This window comes from Salmo salar, chromosome 24 (genome assembly GCF_965601325.2).
Source record: "Salmo salar chromosome 24, fSalSal1, whole genome shotgun sequence".
Taxonomy (NCBI): domain Eukaryota; kingdom Metazoa; phylum Chordata; class Actinopteri; order Salmoniformes; family Salmonidae; genus Salmo; species Salmo salar.
In genome coordinates this window covers 34,647,297-34,674,202 of record NC_138314.1, presented here as the reverse complement: position 1 = coordinate 34,674,202, position 26,906 = coordinate 34,647,297, and the positions used below count along the sequence as shown (strand labels likewise).

The 26,906-nt window shown below is 53.1% G+C and overlaps 1 protein-coding gene across 1 annotated transcript; it reads left to right on the top strand.

The window, feature by feature from the left end:
• The first annotated feature begins 1,674 nt into the window (after positions 1-1,674).
• Positions 1,675-26,817, top strand: LOC145863989 (uncharacterized). The gene is made up of 7 exons (XM_082968763.1): positions 1,675-1,843; positions 1,963-2,047; positions 11,274-12,816; positions 12,942-13,672; positions 16,877-18,419; positions 18,545-19,275; positions 26,673-26,817. The coding sequence occupies exons 1-7, from the start codon at positions 1,675-1,677 to the stop codon at positions 26,815-26,817; spliced, it is 4,947 nt and encodes a 1,648-aa protein (XP_082824889.1).
• Positions 26,818-26,906: the final 89 nt, after the last annotated feature.

Below are 26,906 nucleotides of genomic sequence, written 5' to 3'. Positions count from 1 at the left end.
CATACAGTCGCTAGGGAAAGTCTGCACAGTCATCAAATTAAATATTAAAAAGGATTCAATAAATAAACAAATCCTACTGATATACACAACTTACTCTCTTTTTTTCAAAGTGAAAAAAATATTATAAAACATTTTCCAAATGAATATCAAAATAAGAAATGTAAATGCGTTGATTGCGTATGTCTTCACACCCCAGAGTTAATATTTGATGGAAGCAACTTTGGCAACCATTACAGCTGTGAATTATTTTGAGTAAGATTCTGCTTACCCTTGCATCTCTGCTGACCACCCACTTAGTATTTCTACGCGCCATATACACTATGCATACAAAAGTATGTGGACCACCCTTGAAATGAGTGGATTCAGCTATTTCAGCCCCACCCGTTGCTGACAGGTGAATAAAATCCAGCACACATTCAATCTCCATAGACAAACATTGGCAGTAGAATGGCCTTACTGAAGAGCTCAGTGACTTTCAATGTGGCACCATCATAGGATGTCACCTTTCTAACAAATCAGTCCATCAAATTTCTGACCTGCTAGAGCTGCCCCGGTCAACTGCTGTTATTGTGAAGTAGAAACGTCTACGAGCAACAACTGTAACTGAACACCTCGTTAACGGATGCCTGGAACACTGACGGAGCATTGGCTAAACCAAATGGCATCACCAAGTACTCGTAGTGACCAGACATCGTGCTAAACGTAGTCTTCCATTCAACCCCCTCCCGGATGCGGATGAGATTGTATGCACTCCGCAGGTCCAATTTGGTAAAGAACAGGTCCCCACAGAGATGTTCTATGGCTGTGGCACCAACGGGAGAGGGTAATGGTACTTTGTGGTGATTTCATTGAGTCCTCTGTAATCTATACATGGACGTAACCCTCCATCCTTCTTGGCGACATCCCGGTAAACCTCAAAGATGTCGGGCTGAAGGGCAACCATAGGACTCTCAACTGACGTGGAACCACAGGGGATGGGGAAGTAGGTCCTCCGGCATTCAGGTGACCAATCTGTGATTCTCATCCTCAACAATGATATGGTGGGGTTATGGCTTTGAAGCCCAGGGAGGCCCAGGACAATCTTGTGAACTGGTGCACTGGTGATGAAGAAGAGGATGTTCTCCTGATGAATGGATTCCATGGTAAGATTGAGTGGTTGGGTCATGTGTGTGATGGTTCCAGATCCTAATGGCTGACTATCGAGGGCTTGAACTGGGAAAGGAGAGGAGAGCAAGAATGAGATGATGTTAAGAGAGGAGGCAAGGGTCTGGTCAATAAAGTTCCCCGTGGCACCGGAATCCACTAACGTTGTAGACACAGAAAATGAGGGAAGCTCAACTAGTGTGATGAACACCAAAAAGAGCTTAGCAGAAAGTGATGAAGATGGAATACTCACTCCTGCCCCAGGAGGTGGAAAATCACGTGACCGGTCCCTCTGCTCTTGTGGATCCAGGATTGGGAAGTGCCGGACACAACTGGAGCTGGTGCCCTCCTTGACCACAATACAGACAGAGCCCCAGCTGTCTCCATCTGCATCGCTCTGTCGCGGGGAGGCGTGTGACCCCTACCGTCATGGGATCAGGCTCTGATCCAGAGTGTTCACTGAGGGAGGGAGAGAAGTGATGAGAGTACCAACGCTCCCGAATTAGGTAATCCAGACAGATTTCCATCGCAATGAGTGCGTCCAAGGAGAGGTTGTCGTCTCGACAGGCCAGTTCCATCTGGACCTCCTCGCGCAGACCTCTTCTGAATAGCGTACGAAGCGCCGGCTCATTCCATCCACTTGATGCTGCTACTGTCCAGAAGGTGAGCGCTTATTCAGCAGCCATCTGGTCCCCCTGCCGTAATTGAAATAAGCGCTCACCCCCTCTCTGCCTTCCTGGAAATTATTGAAGATTCACCTGAACAGAGGCATGAACCACTCATATGAATCTAGCTATTCCTCTCCTCTCTCCCAAACAGCCGTGGCCCATTCCAACACCCGCCCAGTTAGTAGAGAAATAACCGTGGCAACCATGGACCTCTCGGTGGTGGGGGCTCCCATATGGTGTGTAAAGTAGAGGGAGCACGGAAGTAGGAAGCCATGGCATTTAGATGGGGTACCATCATATTTATCCGGGAGGGACAAACGGTCATCGCTGACCTGAGCGCGTTGCTGAATGGACTGTTGTGCTGGCTTGCTGGGTCGACTGGTTGTAGAGTATCCTCCGCTAGTTGAAGGCAATGCCTCCTGGGTGTGTTCAAGACGTTGCACACTGTGAAGAGCCTCTTCCATAGCCGTCCCGAGTTATGCCAGCTGGTCATGGTGTTGACCTAGAAGGTATCCCTGCTCGTCGACCGTCTAAATTTTTTCTATCCATATATAATAAGTATATGCATATTCTAGTTACTGGGTAGGATTAGTAACCAGATTAAATCGGGTACGTTTTTTATCCAGCCGTAAAAATACTGCCCCCTAGCCATAAGAGGTTAAGAACAAATTGTCATCCAGTAGACTTTGATTAACTTTCCAATATCCCCGTGTCACGCCCTGACCTAAGAGAGACGGTTTGTTTCTCTATGTGGTTAGGTCAGGGTGTGGGGTGGGCATTCTATGGTGTCTATTTCTTTGTTTTGAGCCGAGTATGGTTCCTAATCAGCTGTCTATCGTTGTCTCTGATTAGTAATCATACTTTTGTGTTTAGTGTTCTGATTTAAAATAAATACAAGGATGAACACTTACCACGCTGCACCTTGGTCTACTCCTTTTGACGATTGTGACACCCCGTCCAAGTGGAAATTCTGTGGAGTCTCCAAGTGGAGTTATCTGAAGCTCAATTTGATGATGGTCCGATCTCATTCTGTCATCAATCAATACTTTTTTAACCTTTGATGCAAGAAAGTGTCACGCCCTAGCCATAGAGAGGGTTTTATTGTCTATTTTGGTTAGGCCAGGGTGTGACTAGGGTGGGCATTCTATGCCCTTTTTTCTATGTTTTGTATTTCTTTGTTTTGGCCGGGTATGGTTCTCAATCAGGGACAGCTGTATATCGTTGTCTCTGATTGGGAGCCATACTTAGGCAGCCTGTTTTCCTTTGGGTTTTGTGGGTGGTTACTTTCTGTTTAGTTCATGTTCCTGACAGAACTGTTTAGCTGTCGTTCGTTTTCTTGTTTTGTTGAAAGTGTTCTATTAAAAGTTAATGATGAGCACTCACCACGCTGCGCGTTGGTCTACTCCTTTCGACGGCCGTTACAGAAAGAGAACAGAAAGTAGTCAATGTATATATACTGCTCAAAAAAATAAAGGGAACACTTAAACAACACCTCCTAGATCTGAATGAAAGAAATAATCTTATTAAATACTTTTTTCTTTACATAGTTGAATGTGCTGACAACAAAATCACACAAAAATAATCAATGAAAATCCAATTTATCAACCCATGGAGGTCTGGATTTGGAGTCACACTCAAAATTAAAGTGGAAAACCACACTACAGGCTGATCCAACTTTGATGTAATGTCCTTAAAACAAGTCAAAATGAGGCTCAGTAGTGTGTGTGGCCTCCACGTGCCTGTATGACCTCCCTACAATGCCTGGGCATGCTCCTGATGAGGTGGCAGATGGTCTCCTGAGGGATCTCCTCCCAGACCTGGACTAAAGCATCCGCCAACTCCTGGACAGTCTGTGTTGCAACGTGGCGTTGGTGGATGGAGCGAGACATGATGTCCCAGATGTGCTCAATTGGATTCAGGTCTGGGGAAAGGGCGGGCCAGTCCATAGCATCAATGCCTTCCTCTTGCAGGAACTGCTGACACACTCCAGCCACATGAGGTCTAGCATTGTCTTGTATTAGGAGGAACCCAGGGCCAACCGCACCAGCATATGGTCTCACAAGGGGTCTGAGGATCTCATCTCGGTACCTAATGGCAGTCAGGCTACCTCTGGCGAGCACATGGAGGGCTGTGCGGCCCCCCCAAAGAAATGCCACCCCACACCATGACTGACCCACCGCCAAACCGGTCATGCTGGAGGATGTTGCAGGCAGCAGAACGTTCTCCACGGCGTCTCCAGACTCTGTCACGTCTGTCACGTGCTCAGTGTGAACCTGCTTTCATCTGTGAAGAGCACAGGGTGCCAGTGGCGAATTTGCCAATCTTGGTGTTCTCTGGCAAATGCCAAACGTCCTGCACGGTGTTGGGCTGTAAGCACAACCCCCACCTGTGGACGTCGGGCCCTCATACCACCCTCATGGAGTCTGTTTCTGACCGTTTGAGCAGACACATGCACATTTGTGGGCTGCTGGAGGTCATTTTGCAGGGCTCTGGCAGTGCTTCTCCTGCTCCTCCTTGCACAAAGGCAGAGGTAGCGGTCCTGCTGCTGGGTTGTTGCCCTCTTACGGCCTCTTCCACGTCTCCTGATGTACTGGCCTGTCTCCTGGTAGCGCCTCCATGCTCTGGACACTACGCTGACAGACACAGCAAACCTTCTTGCCACAGCTCGCATTGATGTGCCATCCTGGATGAGCTGCACTACCTGAGCCACTTGGGTGGGTTGTAGACTCCGTCTCATGCTGCCACTAGAGTGAAAGCACCGGCAGCATTCAAAAGTGACCAAAACATCAGCCAGGACGCATAGGAACTGAGAAGTGGTCTGTGGTCCCCACCTGCAGAACCACTCCTTTATTGGGGGTGTCTTGCTAAGTGCCTATAATTTCCACCTGCTGTCTATTCCATTTGCTCAACAGCATGTGAAATGTATTGTCAATCAGTGTTGCTTCCTAAGTGGACAGTTTTGATTTCACAGAAGTGTGATTGACTTGGAGTTACATTGTGTTGTTTAAGTCTTCCCTTTATTTTTTTGAGCAGTGTATATCACTAGGTCAGAGTTTTTTTGTCTCCAAATATCCACTATTTCTAATGTGTCCATAATATTTGTGATCTCTGTAAGGGCACAGTGATGATAGTTTGTAGAGAGATTTCCTTTAATGTCCATTGAGGTACTGTCACGAATCCCACCGAAGGTGGCTCCCCTGCTTGCTCGGGCGGCGCTCGGCGGTCGTCTTCACCGACCTACTAGCCGCCGCTGATCCTTTTTTCCTTTTCGTTTGGTTTGTCTTATTGTTTGCACCTGTTCCTCATTTGTCTTTTGATTTTGGTTATTTAAGCCTGGTTAGCCCGCCCAGTGTTGTGCGGGATTATTTTAGCGTCAGGTTGTGTTTTTGTCATTGGATGTGCTGGCGATTTACGACTGTGATATTGTAGGCTGGCTGTGCACCTGTTTTGGGCACTTGGCATTTTTTCCACACCGTTTGTGTTGGCGTTGTTCGTGTTGTGTTCTTGATTGTAATAAACACAAAGCTCCATACCTCTGCTTTCTGCGCCTGACTCCTACCACCACTCCTAGCAATCGTGTGACAGAATCCCGCACCTACTATGGAGTCAGCAGGAGCAGCCTCCCCTCCTCTCCCATCGATGGAAGAACGGGTCCTTCACCATACCACCATCCTCCACCGAATCGGCTCAGCGATGGAGCAGATGATGGAGAGGATGGACCGATGGGAGAGGAGTGGCCTCCCTACCGCATCCCCAGCACCAACTCCCCCTCCACCATCTACCCCTCCACCGACGTCCGGACCCGGAGCCCTACGCCTGGCTCTCCCCAGGGAGTATGATGGAGCGGCGGCTGGGTGCCAGGGGTTCCTGCTACAGTTGGATTTGTACCTGGCTACCGTTCATCCAGCTCCCTCGGGAGAGGAGAGCGTAAGCGTCCTCGTCTCCTGCTTAACGGGACGTGCCCTGGAGTGGGCCAACGCAGTGTGGTATGGCCCAGACTCGGCAAGGGATCACTACCCTGAGTTCACCCGCCGGTTCCGGGCCGTGTTCGACCACCCAGCAGAAGGCCGGGCGGCGGGTGAACGGCTGTTCCACCTGCGTCAGGAGACGAGGAGTGCACAGGACTTTGCTCTGGAGTTCCGGACCTTGGCTGCTGGAGCGGGGTGGAACGACAGGGCCCTGATGGACCACTATCGGTGTAGCCTCCGGGAGGACGTCCGCCGTGAGCTAGCCTGTCGGGACACTACCCTGTCACTAGACAAACTAATCGACATGTCCATTCGTCTTGACAATCTGCTGGCTGCGCGCGGGCGTCCAGACGGGGCCCTGTTGGTTCCACCTCCAGGTCCTCCAGCTCCCATACCTATGGAGCTAGGGGGGGCCGCGTCCAGGGGAACCGGAGGAGGAGGCTCCCCTTGTATCCAGTGTGGTCGGAGAGGACACACTACCGACCGGTGCTGGGGGAGCTCCTCTGGGAATCGGGATGGCAGGCGGAGCACTCCTCGTCCATCTCAGGTGAGTAAGCACCAACCTCACCCAGAGCTCCCTGTTGGTCACATGTTCGTTTTAGTAACTTTCCCCTTGTTTTCTCCCTCTTTCCAGCATAAGGCGCTAGTCGATTCAGGCGCAGCTGGAAACTTTATGGATCGTGGGCTCGCATTAAGGCTAGGGATTCCCCTGGTGTCGTTGGACCAACCTTTCCCCGTGCACTCCTTAGATAGCAGACCATTAGGGTCAGGACTGGTCAGGGAGGCCACGGTGCCACTGGACATGGTAACGCAGGGGGATCATGGGGAACGGATTAGTCTCTTCCTCATTGATTCTCCTGCGTTTCCGGTGGTGCTGGGGATTCCCTGGCTGGCCAATCACAATCCCAATATTTCGTGGAGACAGGGGGCTCTCAGAGGGTGGTCAGAGGAGTGCTCAGGCAGGTGTAAGGGAGTTTCCATCGGTGCGACGACGGTGGAGAGTCCAGACCAGGTTTCCACTGTGCGCATTCCCTCAGAATATGCCGATTTGGCTATCGCCTTCTGTAAAAAGAGGGCGACCCGATTACCACCTCATCGACGAGGGGATTGCGTGATAAATCTCCAGGTAAACGCTGCACTTCCCAGGAGTCACGTGTACCCATTGTCACAGGAGGAGACGTTGGCTATGGAGACATATGTCACGGAATCTCTGAGACAGGGGTATATTCGGCCCTCCATGTCACCCGTCTCCTCGAGTTTCTTTTTCGTGAAGAAAAAGGATGGAGGGTTGCGTCCGTGCATTGATTATCGAGGTCTAAATTCCATCACAGTAGGGTTCAGTTACCCACTACCTCTCATCGCTACGGCGGTGGAATCATTTCACGGCGCGCGTTTTTTCACGAAACTGGACCTCAGGAGCGCGTACAATCTGGTGCGTATCTGGGGAGGAGACGAGTGGAAAACCACATTCAGTACCACATCGGGCCACTATGAGTACCTCGTCATGCCATACGGGTTAAAGAATGCTCCAGACGTCTTTCAATCCTGCACGGACAGGGGGTAGTGGTGTATATTGACGACATCCTGATTTATTCCGCCACCCGCGCCGCGCATGTCTCCCTGGTGCGCAAGGTGCTTGGGCGACTGCTGGAGAATGACCTGTACGTCAAGGCTGAGAAATGTGAGTTTTTCAAACGAGCCGTTTCCTTCCTGGGGTATCGCATTTCCACCTCGGGGGTGGTGATGGAGGATGACCGCGTTAAAGCCGTGCGTAATTGGCCGACTCCGACCACGGTAAAGGAGGTGCAGCGGTTTTTAGGGTTTGCCAATTACTACCGGAGGTTTATCCGGGGCTTTGGTCAAGTTGCTGCTCCCATTACCTCACTGCTGAAGGGGGGTCCGGCACGCTTGCGCTGGTCAGCAGAGGCGAACAGAGCGTTCAGTCGCCTGAAGGAGCTGTTTACCGTCGCTCCAGTGCTGGCTCATCCGGATCCCTCTTTGGCATTCATAGTGGAGGTGGACGCGTCCGAGACTGGGGTGGGGGCCGTGCTATCACAGCGCTCGGGCACGCCACCCAAACTCCGCCCGTGCGCTTTCTTTTCTAGGAAGCTAGGGCCGGCGGAGCAGAACTATGACGTGGGGGACAGGGAGTTGTTAGCTGTGGTCAAGGCTCTGAAGGTGTGGAGACATTGGCTTGAGGGGGCAAAGCACCCTTTCCTCATCTGGACTGACCACCGTAATCTCGAGTACATCCGGGCAGCTAGGAGACTGAATCCATGTCAGGCCAGGTGGGCCATGTTCTTTACCCGTTTCCGGTTCACGATCTCTTATCGGCCAGGTTCACTGAACACGAAGGCTGACGCACTGTCCCGCCTATATGACATCGAGGAGAGGGCCATCGATCCGGCTCCCATTCTTCCGGCGTCGTGTTTGGTAACTCCGGTGGTATGGGAGTTGGACGCGGAGATCGAGCGGGCGTTACGGTCGGAACCTGCACCATCGCAGTGTCCGGCAGGTGTTCATTACGTACCGCTTGGTCTCCGTGATCGATTGATTCGATGGGCCCATAATCTCCCCTCTTCGGGTCACCCTGGGATCAAGAGGACAGTGCGGAACCTGAGGGGGAAGTACTGGTGGCCCACCTTGGGTAAGGACGTGCGGTTTTATGTTTCCTCCTGCTCGGTGTGCGCTCAGAGCAAGGCTCCTCGACACCTGCCTAGAGGGAAATTACACCCCCTCCCCGTTCCACAGCGGCCGTGGTCACACTTGTCAGTGGACTTCCTCACTGACCTTCCCGTATCGCAGGGGAACACCACTATCCTGGTCGTTGTGGATCGGTTCTCGAAGTCCTGTCGTCTCATCCCGTTGCCCGGTCTCCCTACGGCTCTGCAGACTGCGGAGGCCCTGTTTACCCATGTCTTCCGGCACTATGGGGTGCCCGAGGACATCGTTTCTGATCGGGGTCCCCAGTTCACGTCCAGAGTTTGGAGGGCGTTCATGGAACGTTTGGGGGTCTCGGTCAGCCTGACCTCGGGTTTCCACCCCGAGAGTAATGGGCAGGTGGAGAGGGTGAACCAAGAGGTGAGTAGGTTTCTAAGGACGTATTGCCAGGACCGGCCCAGAGAATGGGCGAGATACGTGCCATGGGCAGAAATAGCCCAAAATTCTTTACGGCACTCATCAACCAACATGTCACCGTTCCAGTGCGTGTTGGGCTACCAGCCGGTCCTGGCTCCATGGCACCAGAGCCAGACCGAGGCTCCTGCGGTGGAGGATTGGGTGCAGCGCTCGAAGGACACCTGGAGAGCCGTCCAAGACGCACTTACAAAGGCGAGTGGACGGCAGAAGAAGAGCGCTGACCAGCACCGCAGTGAGACCCCTGTGTTTGCACCAAGGGATCGAGTCTGGCTCTCGGCTAGAAACCTGCCCCTCCGCTTGCCCTGCCGGAAGCTGGGCCCGCAGTGTGTAGGGCCGTTTAAAGTCCTGAGGAGGATAAACGAGGTGTGTTACCGGTTACAACTTCCATCTTACTACCGTATTAACCCCTCGTTTCATGTGTCTCTCCTCAGGCCGGTGGTGGCTGGTCCCATGCAGGAAGGTGAGGTGCCGGAGGTTCCTCCCCCCCCCGCTGGACATTGGGGGGTCCCCGGAGTATAAAATACGCGCCATTCTGGACTCCAGACTTCGGGGGGGGGGGGGGGCCTACAGTACCTCGTCGACTGGGAGGGGTACGGCGCGGAGGAGAGGTGCTGGGTACCCAGGAGGGACATTTTGGACCCCCCACTACTGAGGGAGTTCCACCGCCTTCATGGGGATCGCCCTGCGCCTCGTCCTCCGGGTCACCCTCGAGGTCGGTGTCGGCGCGCTGCGGGAGCCGCGCGTCAGGAGGGGGGTACTGTCACGAATCCCACCGAAGGTGGCTCCCCTGCCTGCTCGGGCGGAGCTCGGCGGTCGTCGTCACCGACCTACTAGCCGCCGCTGATCCTTTTTTCCTTTTCGTTTGGTTTGTCTTATTGTTTGCACCTGTTCCTCATTTGTCTTTTGATTTTGGTTATTTAAGCCTGGTTAGCCCGCCCAGTGTTGTGCGGGATTATTTTAGCGTCAGGTTGTGTTTTTGTCATTGGATGTGCTGGCGATTTACGACTGTGATATTGTAGGCTGGCTGTGCACCTGTTTTGGGCACTTGGCATTTTTTCCACGCCGTTTGTGTTGGCGTTGTTCGTGTTGTGTTTTTGATTGTAATAAACACAAAGCTCCGTACCTCTGCTTTCTGCGCCTGACTCCTACCACCACTCCTAGCAATCGTGTGACAGGTACAGTACTTAACACTGTGTTATAGTCTCCCACCATAATCATTTAATCGTTTGTTGCCTGTAACTTCAGTAGTTTGTTAATATTAATATTTTCGAAAATGAGTGGATCATCCTGATTTGGACCATATAGATTAATGAGGCATTTTTTTTAATCCACTTTCAAATTCAAGAGTCCACCTTCCTTGCAGATCATTCCTGACTGTTTGCACATTCAGATCAAATGTTTTAGTATCATCACACCTTTTGAGTTCCTTTAACCATGACAGAGAATATTTTCACAGTTTCATTCCTTTTTCCATGCAACTTCATTTAAAGATGTACAGTTGTGGCCAAAAGTTTTGAGAATGACACAAATATAAATTTTCACAAAGTCTGCTGCCTCAGTTTGTATGATGACAATTTGCATATACTCCAGAATGTTATGAAGAGTGATCAGATGAATTGCAATTAATTGCAAAGTCCCTCTTTGCCATGCAAATGAACTGAATCCCCCAAAAAACATTTCCATTGCATTTCAGCCCTAAAGGACCAGCTGACATCATATCAGTGATTCTCTCGTTAACACAGGTGTGAGTGTTGGTGAGGACAAGGCTGGAGATCACTCTGTCATGCTGATTGAGTTCAAATAACAGACTGGAAGCTTCAAAAGGAAGCTTGGAATCATTGTTCTTCCTCTGTCAACTATGGTTTCCTGCAAGGAAACACGTGCCGTCATCATTGCTTTGCACATAAAGGGCTTCACAGGCAAGGATATTGCTGCCAGTAAGATTGCACCTAAATCAACCATTTATCAGATCATCAAGAACTTCAAGGAGAGCGGTTCAATTGTTGTGAAGAAGGAAATCATTGGAAATCTCGCAGCATGGAAGGATCCAACACATCCTCCACCGGAACCCAGCATCTCTCCTCCAGACCATACCCCTCACAGTCCACGAGGTACTGAAGGCCCCTCGCCCGACGTCTCAAATCCAATATGGAACGAACGGAGTACGCTGGAGCCCCTCGATGTCCAGAGGGGGTGGAGGAACCTCCCACACCTCAGACTCCTGGAGTGGGCCAGCCACCACCGGCCTGAGGAGAGACACATGGAACGAGGGGTTAATACGGTAACTGTAACATACCTCGTTCACTCTCCTCAGGACTTTAATGGCCCCACAAACTGCGGACCCAGCTTCCGACAGGGCAGGTGGAGGGGCAGGTTTCGGGTCGAGAGCCAGACCCTGTCCCCCAGCTCCCTCGGGAGAGGAGAGCGTAAGCGTCCTCGTCTCCTGCTTAACGGGACGTGCCCTGGAGTGGGCCAACGCAGTGTGGTATGGCCCAGACTCGGCAAGGGATCACTACCCTGAGTTCACCCGCCGGTTCCGGGCCGTGTTCGACCACCCAGCAGAAGGCCGGGCGGCGGGTGAACGGCTGTTCCACCTGCGTCAGGAGACGAGGAGCGCACAGGACTTTGCTCTGGAGTTCCGGACCTTGGCTGCTGGAGCGGGGTGGAACGACAGGGCCCTGATGGACCACTATCGGTGTAGCCTCCGGGAGGACGTCCGCCGTGAGCTAGCCTGTCGGGACACTACCCTGTCACTAGACAAACTAATCGACATGTCCATTCGTCTTGACAATCTGCTGGCTGCGCGCGGGCGTCCAGACGGGGCCCTGTTGGTTCCACCTCCAGGTCCTCCAGCTCCCATACCTATGGAGCTAGGGGGGGCCGCGTCCAGGGGAACCGGAGGAGGAGGCTCCCCTTGTATCCAGTGTGGTCGGAGAGGACACACTACCGACCGGTGCTGGGGGAGCTCCTCTGGGAATCGGGATGGCAGGCGGAGCACTCCTCGTCCATCTCAGGTGAGTAAGCACCAACCTCACCCAGAGCTCCCTGTTGGTCACATGTTCGTTTTAGTAACTTTCCCCTTGTTTTCTCCCTCTTTCCAGCATAAGGCGCTAGTCGATTCAGGCGCAGCTGGAAACTTTATGGATCGTGGGCTCGCATTAAGGCTAGGGATTCCCCTGGTGTCGTTGGACCAACCTTTCCCCGTGCACTCCTTAGATAGCAGACCATTAGGGTCAGGACTGGTCAGGGAGGCCACGGTGCCACTGGACATGGTAACGCAGGGGGATCATGGGGAACGGATTAGTCTCTTCCTCATTGATTCTCCTGCGTTTCCGGTGGTGCTGGGGATTCCCTGGCTGGCCAATCACAATCCCAATATTTCGTGGAGACAGGGGGCTCTCAGAGGGTGGTCAGAGGAGTGCTCAGGCAGGTGTAAGGGAGTTTCCATCGGTGCGACGACGGTGGAGAGTCCAGACCAGGTTTCCACTGTGCGCATTCCCTCAGAATATGCCGATTTGGCTATCGCCTTCTGTAAAAAGAGGGCGACCCGATTACCACCTCATCGACGAGGGGATTGCGTGATAAATCTCCAGGTAAACGCTGCACTTCCCAGGAGTCACGTGTACCCATTGTCACAGGAGGAGACGTTGGCTATGGAGACATATGTCACGGAATCTCTGAGACAGGGGTATATTCGGCCCTCCATGTCACCCGTCTCCTCGAGTTTCTTTTTCGTGAAGAAAAAGGATGGAGGGTTGCGTCCGTGCATTGATTATCGAGGTCTAAATTCCATCACAGTAGGGTTCAGTTACCCACTACCTCTCATCGCTACGGCGGTGGAATCATTTCACGGCGCGCGTTTTTTCACGAAACTGGACCTCAGGAGCGCGTACAATCTGGTGCGTATCTGGGGAGGAGACGAGTGGAAAACCACATTCAGTACCACATCGGGCCACTATGAGTACCTCGTCATGCCATACGGGTTAAAGAATGCTCCAGACGTCTTTCAATCCTGCACGGACAGGGGGTAGTGGTGTATATTGACGACATCCTGATTTATTCCGCCACCCGCGCCGCGCATGTCTCCCTGGTGCGCAAGGTGCTTGGGCGACTGCTGGAGAATGACCTGTACGTCAAGGCTGAGAAATGTGAGTTTTTCAAACGAGCCGTTTCCTTCCTGGGGTATCGCATTTCCACCTCGGGGGTGGTGATGGAGGATGACCGCGTTAAAGCCGTGCGTAATTGGCCGACTCCGACCACGGTAAAGGAGGTGCAGCGGTTTTTAGGGTTTGCCAATTACTACCGGAGGTTTATCCGGGGCTTTGGTCAAGTTGCTGCTCCCATTACCTCACTGCTGAAGGGGGGTCCGGCACGCTTGCGCTGGTCAGCAGAGGCGAACAGAGCGTTCAGTCGCCTGAAGGAGCTGTTTACCGTCGCTCCAGTGCTGGCTCATCCGGATCCCTCTTTGGCATTCATAGTGGAGGTGGACGCGTCCGAGACTGGGGTGGGGGCCGTGCTATCACAGCGCTCGGGCACGCCACCCAAACTCCGCCCGTGCGCTTTCTTTTCTAGGAAGCTAGGGCCGGCGGAGCAGAACTATGACGTGGGGGACAGGGAGTTGTTAGCTGTGGTCAAGGCTCTGAAGGTGTGGAGACATTGGCTTGAGGGGGCAAAGCACCCTTTCCTCATCTGGACTGACCACCGTAATCTCGAGTACATCCGGGCAGCTAGGAGACTGAATCCGTGTCAGGCCAGGTGGGCCATGTTCTTTACCCGTTTCCGGTTCACGATCTCTTATCGGCCAGGTTCACTGAACACGAAGGCTGACGCACTGTCCCGCCTATATGACATCGAGGAGAGGGCCATCGATCCGGCTCCCATTCTTCCGGCGTCGTGTTTGGTAACTCCGGTGGTATGGGAGTTGGACGCGGAGATCGAGCGGGCGTTACGGTCGGAACCTGCACCATCGCAGTGTCCGGCAGGTGTTCAGTACGTACCGCTTGGTCTCCGTGATCGATTGATTCGATGGGCCCATAATCTCCCCTCTTCGGGTCACCCTGGGATCGAGAGGACAGTGCGGAACCTGAGGGGGAAGTACTGGTGGCCCACCTTGGGTAAGGACGTGCGGTTTTATGTTTCCTCCTGCTCGGTGTGCGCTCAGAGCAAGGCTCCTCGACACCTGCCTAGAGGGAAATTACACCCCCTCCCCGTTCCACAGCGGCCGTGGTCACACTTGTCAGTGGACTTCCTCACTGACCTTCCCGTATCGCAGGGGAACACCACTATCCTGGTCGTTGTGGATCGGTTCTCGAAGTCCTGTCGTCTCATCCCGTTGCCCGGTCTCCCTACGGCTCTGCAGACTGCGGAGGCCCTGTTTACCCATGTCTTCCGGCACTATGGGGTGCCCGAGGACATCGTTTCTGATCGGGGTCCCCAGTTCACGTCCAGAGTTTGGAGGGCGTTCATGGAACGTTTGGGGGTCTCGGTCAGCCTGACCTCGGGTTTCCACCCCGAGAGTAATGGGCAGGTGGAGAGGGTGAACCAAGAGGTGAGTAGGTTTCTAAGGACGTATTGCCAGGACCGGCCCAGAGAATGGGCGAGATACGTGCCATGGGCAGAAATAGCCCAAAATTCTTTACGGCACTCATCAACCAACATGTCACCGTTCCAGTGCGTGTTGGGCTACCAGCCGGTCCTGGCTCCATGGCACCAGAGCCAGACCGAGGCTCCTGCGGTGGAGGATTGGGTGCAGCGCTCGAAGGACACCTGGAGAGCCGTCCAAGACGCACTTACAAAGGCGAGTGGACGGCAGAAGAAGAGCGCTGACCAGCACCGCAGTGAGACCCCTGTGTTTGCACCAAGGGATCGAGTCTGGCTCTCGGCTAGAAACCTGCCCCTCCGCTTGCCCTGCCGGAAGCTGGGCCCGCAGTGTGTAGGGCCGTTTAAAGTCCTGAGGAGGATAAACGAGGTGTGTTACCGGTTACAACTTCCATCTTACTACCGTATTAACCCCTCGTTTCATGTGTCTCTCCTCAGGCCGGTGGTGGCTGGTCCCATGCAGGAAGGTGAGGTGCCGGAGGTTCCTCCCCCCCCCGCTGGACATTGGGGGGTCCCCGGAGTATAAAATACGCGCCATTCTGGACTCCAGACTTCGGGGGGGGGGGGGCCTACAGTACCTCGTCGACTGGGAGGGGTACGGCGCGGAGGAGAGGTGCTGGGTACCCAGGAGGGACATTTTGGACCCCCCACTACTGAGGGAGTTCCACCGCCTTCATGGGGATCGCCCTGCGCCTCGTCCTCCGGGTCACCCTCGAGGTCGGTGTCGGCGCGCTGCGGGAGCCGCGCGTCAGGAGGGGGGTACTGTCACGAATCCCACCGAAGGTGGCTCCCCTGCCTGCTCGGGCGGAGCTCGGCGGTCGTCGTCACCGACCTACTAGCCGCCGCTGATCCTTTTTTCCTTTTCGTTTGGTTTGTCTTATTGTTTGCACCTGTTCCTCATTTGTCTTTTGATTTTGGTTATTTAAGCCTGGTTAGCCCGCCCAGTGTTGTGCGGGATTATTTTAGCGTCAGGTTGTGTTTTTGTCATTGGATGTGCTGGCGATTTACGACTGTGATATTGTAGGCTGGCTGTGCACCTGTTTTGGGCACTTGGCATTTTTTCCACGCCGTTTGTGTTGGCGTTGTTCGTGTTGTGTTTTTGATTGTAATAAACACAAAGCTCCGTACCTCTGCTTTCTGCGCCTGACTCCTACCACCACTCCTAGCAATCGTGTGACAGGTACAGTACTTAACACTGTGTTATAGTCTCCCACCATAATCATTTAATCGTTTGTTGCCTGTAACTTCAGTAGTTTGTTAATATTAATATTTTCGAAAATGAGTGGATCATCCTGATTTGGACCATATAGATTAATGAGGCATTTTTTTAAATCCACTTTCAAATTCAAGAGTCCACCTTCCTTGCAGATCATTCCTGACTGTTTGCACATTCAGATCAAATGTTTTAGTATCATCACACCTTTTGAGTTCCTTTAACCATGACAGAGAATATTTTCACAGTTTCATTCCTTTTTCCATGCAACTTCATTTAAAGATGTACAGTTGTGGCCAAAAGTTTTGAGAATGACACAAATATAAATTTTCACAAAGTCTGCTGCCTCAGTTTGTATGATGACAATTTGCATATACTCCAGAATGTTATGAAGAGTGATCAGATGAATTGCAATTAATTGCAAAGTCCCTCTTTGCCATGCAAATGAACTGAATCCCCCAAAAAACATTTCCATTGCATTTCAGCCCTAAAGGACCAGCTGACATCATATCAGTGATTCTCTCGTTAACACAGGTGTGAGTGTTGGTGAGGACAAGGCTGGAGATCACTCTGTCATGCTGATTGAGTTCAAATAACAGACTGGAAGCTTCAAAAGGAAGCTTGGAATCATTGTTCTTCCTCTGTCAACTATGGTTTCCTGCAAGGAAACATGTGCCGTCATCATTGCTTTGCACATAAAGGGCTTCACAGGCAAGGATATTGCTGCCAGTAAGATTGCACCTAAATCAACCATTTATCAGATCATCAAGAACTTCAAGGAGAGCGGTTCAATTGTTGTGAAGAAGGAAATCATTGGAAATCTCGCAGCATGGAAGGATCCAACACATCCTCCACCGGAACCCAGCATCTCTCCTCCAGACCATACCCCTCACAGTCCACGAGGTACTGAAGGCCCCTCGCCCGACGTCTCAAATCCAATATGGAACGAACGGAGTACGCTGGAGCCCCTCGATGTCCAGAGGGGGTGGAGGAACCTCCCACACCTCAGACTCCTGGAGTGGGCCAGCCACCACCGGCCTGAGGAGAGACACATGGAACGAGGGGTTAATACGGTAACTGTAACATACCTCGTTCACTCTCCTCAGGACTTTAATGGCCCCACAAACTGCGGACCCAGCTTCCGACAGGGCAGGTGGAGGGGCAGGTTTCGGGTCGAGAGCCAGACCCTGTCCCCCAGCTCCCTCGGGAGAGGAGAGCGTAAGCGTCCTCGTCTCCTGCTTAACGGGACGTGCCCTGGAGTGGGCCAACGCAGTGTGGTATGGCCCAGACTCGGCAAGGGATCACTACCCTGAGTTCACCCGCCGGTTCCGGGCCGTGTTCGACCACCCAGCAGAAGGCCGGGCGGCGGGTGAACGGCTGTTCCACCTGCGTCAGGAGACGAGGAGCGCACAGGACTTTGCTCTGGAGTTCCGGACCTTGGCTGCTGGAGCGGGGTGGAACGACAGGGCCCTGATGGACCACTATCGGTGTAGCCTCCGGGAGGACGTCCGCCGTGAGCTAGCCTGTCGGGACACTACCCTGTCACTAGACAAACTAATCGACATGTCCATTCGTCTTGACAATCTGCTGGCTGCGCGCGGGCGTCCAGACGGGGCCCTGTTGGTTCCACCTCCAGGTCCTCCAGCTCCCATACCTATGGAGCTAGGGGGGGCCGCGTCCAGGGGAACCGGAGGAGGAGGCTCCCCTTGTATCCAGTGTGGTCGGAGAGGACACACTACCGACCGGTGCTGGGGGAGCTCCTCTGGGAATCGGGATGGCAGGCGGAGCACTCCTCGTCCATCTCAGGTGAGTAAGCACCAACCTCACCCAGAGCTCCCTGTTGGTCACATGTTCGTTTTAGTAACTTTCCCCTTGTTTTCTCCCTCTTTCCAGCATAAGGCGCTAGTCGATTCAGGCGCAGCTGGAAACTTTATGGATCGTGGGCTCGCATTAAGGCTAGGGATTCCCCTGGTGTCGTTGGACCAACCTTTCCCCGTGCACTCCTTAGATAGCAGACCATTAGGGTCAGGACTGGTCAGGGAGGCCACGGTGCCACTGGACATGGTAACGCAGGGGGATCATGGGGAACGGATTAGTCTCTTCCTCATTGATTCTCCTGCGTTTCCGGTGGTGCTGGGGATTCCCTGGCTGGCCAATCACAATCCCAATATTTCGTGGAGACAGGGGGCTCTCAGAGGGTGGTCAGAGGAGTGCTCAGGCAGGTGTAAGGGAGTTTCCATCGGTGCGACGACGGTGGAGAGTCCAGACCAGGTTTCCACTGTGCGCATTCCCTCAGAATATGCCGATTTGGCTATCGCCTTCTGTAAAAAGAGGGCGACCCGATTACCACCTCATCGACGAGGGGATTGCGTGATAAATCTCCAGGTAAACGCTGCACTTCCCAGGAGTCACGTGTACCCATTGTCACAGGAGGAGACGTTGGCTATGGAGACATATGTCACGGAATCTCTGAGACAGGGGTATATTCGGCCCTCCATGTCACCCGTCTCCTCGAGTTTCTTTTTCGTGAAGAAAAAGGATGGAGGGTTGCGTCCGTGCATTGATTATCGAGGTCTAAATTCCATCACAGTAGGGTTCAGTTACCCACTACCTCTCATCGCTACGGCGGTGGAATCATTTCACGGCGCGCGTTTTTTCACGAAACTGGACCTCAGGAGCGCGTACAATCTGGTGCGTATCTGGGGAGGAGACGAGTGGAAAACCACATTCAGTACCACATCGGGCCACTATGAGTACCTCGTCATGCCATACGGGTTAAAGAATGCTCCAGACGTCTTTCAATCCTGCACGGACAGGGGGTAGTGGTGTATATTGACGACATCCTGATTTATTCCGCCACCCGCGCCGCGCATGTCTCCCTGGTGCGCAAGGTGCTTGGGCGACTGCTGGAGAATGACCTGTACGTCAAGGCTGAGAAATGTGAGTTTTTCAAACGAGCCGTTTCCTTCCTGGGGTATCGCATTTCCACCTCGGGGGTGGTGATGGAGGATGACCGCGTTAAAGCCGTGCGTAATTGGCCGACTCCGACCACGGTAAAGGAGGTGCAGCGGTTTTTAGGGTTTGCCAATTACTACCGGAGGTTTATCCGGGGCTTTGGTCAAGTTGCTGCTCCCATTACCTCACTGCTGAAGGGGGGTCCGGCACGCTTGCGCTGGTCAGCAGAGGCGAACAGAGCGTTCAGTCGCCTGAAGGAGCTGTTTACCGTCGCTCCAGTGCTGGCTCATCCGGATCCCTCTTTGGCATTCATAGTGGAGGTGGACGCGTCCGAGACTGGGGTGGGGGCCGTGCTATCACAGCGCTCGGGCACGCCACCCAAACTCCGCCCGTGCGCTTTCTTTTCTAGGAAGCTAGGGCCGGCGGAGCAGAACTATGACGTGGGGGACAGGGAGTTGTTAGCTGTGGTCAAGGCTCTGAAGGTGTGGAGACATTGGCTTGAGGGGGCAAAGCACCCTTTCCTCATCTGGACTGACCACCGTAATCTCGAGTACATCCGGGCAGCTAGGAGACTGAATCCGTGTCAGGCCAGGTGGGCCATGTTCTTTACCCGTTTCCGGTTCACGATCTCTTATCGGCCAGGTTCACTGAACACGAAGGCTGACGCACTGTCCCGCCTATATGACATCGAGGAGAGGGCCATCGATCCGGCTCCCATTCTTCCGGCGTCGTGTTTGGTAACTCCGGTGGTATGGGAGTTGGACGCGGAGATCGAGCGGGCGTTACGGTCGGAACCTGCACCATCGCAGTGTCCGGCAGGTGTTCAGTACGTACCGCTTGGTCTCCGTGATCGATTGATTCGATGGGCCCATAATCTCCCCTCTTCGGGTCACCCTGGGATCGAGAGGACAGTGCGGAACCTGAGGGGGAAGTACTGGTGGCCCACCTTGGGTAAGGACGTGCGGTTTTATGTTTCCTCCTGCTCGGTGTGCGCTCAGAGCAAGGCTCCTCGACACCTGCCTAGAGGGAAATTACACCCCCTCCCCGTTCCACAGCGGCCGTGGTCACACTTGTCAGTGGACTTCCTCACTGACCTTCCCGTATCGCAGGGGAACACCACTATCCTGGTCGTTGTGGATCGGTTCTCGAAGTCCTGTCGTCTCATCCCGTTGCCCGGTCTCCCTACGGCTCTGCAGACTGCGGAGGCCCTGTTTACCCATGTCTTCCGGCACTATGGGGTGCCCGAGGACATCGTTTCTGATCGGGGTCCCCAGTTCACGTCCAGAGTTTGGAGGGCGTTCATGGAACGTTTGGGGGTCTCGGTCAGCCTGACCTCGGGTTTCCACCCCGAGAGTAATGGGCAGGTGGAGAGGGTGAACCAAGAGGTGAGTAGGTTTCTAAGGACGTATTGCCAGGACCGGCCCAGAGAATGGGCGAGATACGTGCCATGGGCAGAAATAGCCCAAAATTCTTTACGGCACTCATCAACCAACATGTCACCGTTCCAGTGCGTGTTGGGCTACCAGCCGGTCCTGGCTCCATGGCACCAGAGCCAGACCGAGGCTCCTGCGGTGGAGGATTGGGTGCAGCGCTCGAAGGACACCTGGAGAGCCGTCCAAGACGCACTTACAAAGGCGAGTGGACGGCAGAAGAAGAGCGCTGACCAGCACCGCAGTGAGACCCCTGTGTTTGCACCAAGGGATCGAGTCTGGCTCTCGGCTAGAAACCTGCCCCTCCGCTTGCCCTGCCGGAAGCTGGGCCCGCAGTGTGTAGGGCCGTTTAAAGTCCTGAGGAGGATAAACGAGGTGTGTTACCGGTTACAACTTCCATCTTACTACCGTATTAACCCCTCGTTTCATGTGTCTCTCCTCAGGCCGGTGGTGGCTGGTCCCATGCAGGAAGGTGAGGTGCCGGAGGTTCCTCCCCCCCCCGCTGGACATTGGGGGGTCCCCGGAGTATAAAATACGCGCCATTCTGGACTCCAGACTTCGGGGGGGGGGGGGGCCTACAGTACCTCGTCGACTGGGAGGGGTACGGCGCGGAGGAGAGGTGCTGGGTACCCAGGAGGGACATTTTGGACCCCCCACTACTGAGGGAGTTCCACCGCCTTCATGGGGATCGCCCTGCGCCTCGTCCTCCGGGTCACCCTCGAGGTCGGTGTCGGCGCGCTGCGGGAGCCGCGCGTCAGGAGGGGGGTACTGTCACGAATCCCACCGAAGGTGGCTCCCCTGCCTGCTCGGGCGGAGCTCGGCGGTCGTCGTCACCGACCTACTAGCCGCCGCTGATCCTTTTTTCCTTTTCGTTTGGTTTGTCTTATTGTTTGCACCTGTTCCTCATTTGTCTTTTGATTTTGGTTATTTAAGCCTGGTTAGCCCGCCCAGTGTTGTGCGGGATTATTTTAGCGTCAGGTTGTGTTTTTGTCATTGGATGTGCTGGCGATTTACGACTGTGATATTGTAGGCTGGCTGTGCACCTGTTTTGGGCACTTGGCATTTTTTCCACGCCGTTTGTGTTGGCGTTGTTCGTGTTGTGTTTTTGATTGTAATAAACACAAAGCTCCGTACCTCTGCTTTCTGCGCCTGACTCCTACCACCACTCCTAGCAATCGTGTGACAGGTACAGTACTTAACACTGTGTTATAGTCTCCCACCATAATCATTTAATCGTTTGTTGCCTGTAACTTCAGTAGTTTGTTAATATTAATATTTTCGAAAATGAGTGGATCATCCTGATTTGGACCATATAGATTAATGAGGCATTTTTTTAAATCCACTTTCAAATTCAAGAGTCCACCTTCCTTGCAGATCATTCCTGACTGTTTGCACATTCAGATCAAATGTTTTAGTATCATCACACCTTTTGAGTTCCTTTAACCATGACAGAGAATATTTTCACAGTTTCATTCCTTTTTCCATGCAACTTCATTTAAAGATGTACAGTTGTGGCCAAAAGTTTTGAGAATGACACAAATATAAATTTTCACAAAGTCTGCTGCCTCAGTTTGTATGATGACAATTTGCATATACTCCAGAATGTTATGAAGAGTGATCAGATGAATTGCAATTAATTGCAAAGTCCCTCTTTGCCATGCAAATGAACTGAATCCCCCAAAAAACATTTCCATTGCATTTCAGCCCTAAAGGACCAGCTGACATCATATCAGTGATTCTCTCGTTAACACAGGTGTGAGTGTTGGTGAGGACAAGGCTGGAGATCACTCTGTCATGCTGATTGAGTTCAAATAACAGACTGGAAGCTTCAAAAGGAAGCTTGGAATCATTGTTCTTCCTCTGTCAACTATGGTTTCCTGCAAGGAAACACGTGCCGTCATCATTGCTTTGCACATAAAGGGCTTCACAGGCAAGGATATTGCTGCCAGTAAGATTGCACCTAAATCAACCATTTATCAGATCATCAAGAACTTCAAGGAGAGCGGTTCAATTGTTGTGAAGAAGGCTTCAGTGCTCCCAAGAAAGTCCAGCAAGCTCCAGGACCGTCTCCTAAAGTTGATTCAGCTGCGGGATCAGGGCACCACCAGTACAGAGCTTGCTCAGGAATGGCAGCAGGCAGGTGTGAGTGCATCTGCACGCACAGTGAGGCGAAGACTTTTGGAGGATGGCCTGGTGTCAAGAAGGGCAGCAAAGAAGCCACTTCTCTCCAGGAAAAATATTCAGGGACAGACTGATATTCTGCAAAAGGTACAGGGATTGGACTGCTGAGGACTGGGGTAAAGTCATTTTCTCTGATGAATCCCCTCTCTGATGAATCCCCGGAAAAAATATTGTCCGGAGAAGACAAGGTGAGCGCTACCATCAGTCCTGTGTCATGCCAACAGTAAAGCATCCTGAGACCATTCATGTGTGGGGTTGCTTCTCAGCCAAGGGAGTGGGCTCACTCACAATCTTGCCTAAGAACACAGCCATGAATAAAGTATGGTACCAACACATCCTCCGAGAGTAACTTCTCCCAACCATCCAGGAACAGTTTGGTGACGAGCAATGCCTTTTCCAGCATGATGGAGCACCTTGCCATAAGGCAAAAGTGATAACTAAGTGGTTCGGGGAACAAAACATTGATATTTTGGGTCCATGGCCAGGAAACTCCCCAGACCTTAATCCAATTGAGAACTTGTGGTCAATCCTCAAGAGGCGGGTGGAAAAACAAAAACCCACAAATTCTGACAAACTCCAAGCATTGATTATGCAAGAATGGGCTGCCATCAGTCAGGATGTGGCCCAGAAGTTAATTGACAGCATGCCAGGGCGGATTGCAGAGGTCTTGAAAAATAATGGTCAACAACTTCATGTAATTATCAATAAAATCCTTTGACACTTATGAAATGCTTGTAATTATACTTAAGTATTCCATAGTAACATCTGACAAAAATATCTAAAGACACTGAGGCTGCAGACTTTGTGAAAATTAATATTTGTGTCATTGTAATGGGTGCGTGTTGGTGGCAGGGAAGTCAGGCGCATGAGAATTGAACTTGGTATAAACGGAGTTGTTTAATCAGTGCTTCACAAAACTCCAAAACCAAAATTACAAAATAATAAAAAGTGGGTTCAAAACCCATCGCGCACCAACACATAATACACAAACATACAATCAAACAATCTCCGACAAGGACATGAGGGGAAACAGAGGGTTAAATAAACAACATGTAATTGATGGGATTGGAACCAGGTGTGAAGGAAGACAAGACAAAACCAATGGAAAATGAAAAATGGATCAGTGATGGCTAGAAGGTCGGTGACTTCGACCGCCGAACACCGCCCAAACAAGGAGAGGGACCGACTTCGGCGGAAGTCATGACAGTACCCCCCTGACGCACGGCCCCAGCTGCACGTCGGCACCGACCTCAGGGACGACACGGAGGGCGAGGCGCAGGGCGATCCGGATGGAGACATTGGAAATCTCGCAGCATGGAAGGATCCAACACATCCTCCACCGGAACCCAGCATCTCTCCTCCAGACCATACCCCTCACAGTCCACGAGGTACTGAAGGCCCCTCGCCCGACGTCTCAAATCCAATATGGAACGAACGGAGTACGCTGGAGCCCCTCGATGTCCAGAGGGGGTGGAGGAACCTCCCACACCTCAGACTCCTGGAGTGGGCCAGCCACCACCGGCCTGAGGAGAGACACATGGAACGAGGGGTTAATACGGTAACTGTAACATACCTCGTTCACTCTCCTCAGGACTTTAATGGCCCCACAAACTGCGGACCCAGCTTCCGACAGGGCAGGTGGAGGGGCAGGTTTCGGGTCGAGAGCCAGACCCTGTCCCCCGGTGTGAACACCGGGGCCTCACTGCGGTGACGGTCTGCGCCAGAAAGTACGGTGCGCTGAAGGTGGACATGTGCGGCGTCCCATGTCTCTTCCGCGCGCCGGAACCAGTCGTCCACCGCAGGAGCCTCGGTCTGACTCTGATGCCAAGGAGCCAGAACCGGTTGATACCCCAATACACACTGGAAGGGAGAAAGGTTAGTGGAGAGGTGGCGGAGCAAGTTCTGGGCCATCTCTGGCCAGGGCACGAACGCCGTCCACTCCCCCGGCTGGTCCTGGCAATACGACCTCAGAAACCTACCCACATCCTGGTTAACTCTCTCCACCTGCCCATTACTCTTGGGGTGAAAACCTGAGGTAAGGCTGACCAAGACCCCCGGACATTCCATGAACACCTTCCAGACCCTTGACGTGAACTGGGAACCCCGATCAGACACTATATCCTCAGGCACCCCGTAGTGCCGGAAGACGTGTGTAAACAGGGCCTCTGCAGTTTGTAGGGCCGTAGGGAGACTGGGCAAAGGGAGGAGACGACAGGACTTAGAAAAATTATCCACAATGACCAGGATCGTGGTGTTACCCTGTGAAGGTGGAAAATCGGTTAGGAAATGGGAGTGGGATCTATGGGCCGCTCCTCTGTGTCATACAGCCGGGACAATGCGTCTACCTTAATGTTCTAGGAGCCTGGTCTATAAGAAAGGGTAAACACAAAATGGGTGAAAAACATGGCCCACCTTGCCTGGCGAGGGTTCAGTCTCCTCGCCGCCCGGATGACCTCCAGATTGCGATGGTCAGTCAAGATGAGAAAAGGGTGTCTAGCCCCTTCAAGCCAATGTCTCCACGCATTCAGGGCCTTGACGACAGTCAAAAGCTCCCGGTCCCCCACGTCATAGTTTCGCTCTGCCGGGCTGAGCTTCTTCGAGAAGAAGGCACAAGGGCAGAGCTTCGGTGGCGTACCCGAGCGCTGAGAGAGCACAGCTCCTATCCCAGCCTCGGACACGTCCGCCTCCACTATGAACGCCAAAGAGGGATCCGGATGGGCCAGCACGGGAGCCGAGGTAAACAAAGCCCTCAGGTGACTGAAAGCCCTGTCCACCTCAGCTGTCCACTGCAAGCGCACCGGGCCCCCCTTCAGCAGTGAAGTAATGGGAGCCGCTACCTGACCAAAACCCCGGATAAACCTCCGGTAGTAGTTGGCAAACCCTAAGAATCGCTGCACCTCCTTTACCGTGGTGAGAGTCGGCCAATTACGCACGGTTGCAATGCCGTCACTCTCCATCTCCTCCCCTGACGTGGAAATGCAATACCCTAGGAAGGAGACGGACGGTTGGAAGAACAAGCATTTCTCAGCCTTGACGTACAGGTCATGCTCCAACCAGCAACCAAGTACTTTGCGCACCAGGGACACATGCTCGGCGCATGTAGCGGAGTATATCAAAATGTCATCAATATACACCACCACACGCTGCCCGTGCAGGTCCCTGAAAATCTTGTCAACAAAAGCTTGGAAGACTGATGATGCATTCATCAACCCGTACGGCATGACGCGGTACTCATAGTGCCCAGAGGTGGTACTGAAAGCTTTCTTCCACTTGTCTCCCTCTCCTTCTTCTTCACAAAAAATAAACTCGGGGAGACGGGTGAAGTGGAGGACCGAATGTACCCCTGACGCAGGGATTCGGAGACATGTTTCCATAGCCTCCGTCTCCGCCTGTGAGAGGGGATACACGTGACTCCTGGGAAGTGCAGCGTTTACTAGGAGATCTATCGCACAATCACCCCGTCGATGAGGTGGTAATTGAGTCGCCTTCTTTTTAGAGAAGGCGAGAGCCAAATCGGCATATTCAGGGAGAATGCGCATGGTGGAGACCTGGATTGGACTCTCCACCATTGTAGTACCAACAGAAACCCCTAAACACCTACCTGAGCAATCTCGCGACCACCCCGTGAGAGTCCTCTGTGGCCAAGAAACAGTGAGGTTATGACAAGCTAACTAGGGTAGGCCCAGCACCACGGGAAACGCAGGAGAGTCAATAAGGAAAAGACACATTTTACCGTGTGACCCCCCTGCGTCACCATGCCCAAAGGAGCAGTGACCTCCCTAATTTACCCTGACCCTAATGGTCAACTATCTAAGATGTGAACGGGGAAGGGCACATCCACGGGAACAATGGGGGTCCCTAAACTATGAGCTAACACTCTATCAATGAACATTCCCAGCCGTGCCTGAATCTACGAGCGCCTTATGCTGGGAATGCGGGGAAAACTCAGGAAAAGTGACAGACACAAACATATGTGCAACAGAGGACTCTGGGTGAGAATGGTGCCAGCTCACCTGGGGTGACGCCAGAGCGCCCTGCATGCTGCCTCGATTCCCAGAGGAACAAACCCGGCACCGACCAGCAGTGTGACCTCTGTGGCCACAGATGGTGCACGAGTGGAAACCCCCTCCGGTCTCCCTGCGCACCGCCCCTCCCAGCTCTATGGGTATCGGAGAGGGGGTGCGGGAGGATGGAACCACCAGACCCCGATCTGGACGTCCGCAAGTAGCCAGCAGGTTGTCCAGCCGGATGGACAGGTCCACCAGCTGGTCGAAAGTAAGGGTGGTGTCTCTGCAGGCCAGCTCCCGACGGACGTCCTCGCGCAGACTGCAGCGGTAGTGGTCGATCAGGGCCCTGTTGTTCTATCCCGCGCCGGCAGCCAGGGTTCTAAATTCCAGGGCAAACTCCGGGGCGCTCCTCGTCTCCTGTCTCAGATGGTAGAGGCGCTCATCCGCCGCTCTGCCCTTGGGCGGGTGGTCGAAGACTGCCCGGAAATGGTGGGTGAACTCCTCAAAATGGTCTAATGCCGCGTCTCCCTCTCTCCACACGGCGTTGGCCCACTCCAGGGCTTTCCCGGTGAGACACGAGACGAGCGCGGAAACCCTATCATGGT

Bases quoted from the DNA above. Each gene is read 5' to 3' on its own strand.
- LOC145863989 (XM_082968763.1), top strand. From the start codon at position 1,675: ATGAGTGCGTCCAAGGAGAGGTTGTCGTCTCGACAGGCCAGTTCCATC. The intron at 12,817-12,941 runs GTGCGTATCTGG...CTGCACGGACAG, and splicing joins TCAGGAGCGCGTACAATCTG to GGGGTAGTGGTGTATATTGA. The intron at 13,673-16,876 runs GTGGGCCATGTT...AGCTTCCGACAG, and splicing joins CTGAATCCGTGTCAGGCCAG to GGCAGGTGGAGGGGCAGGTT.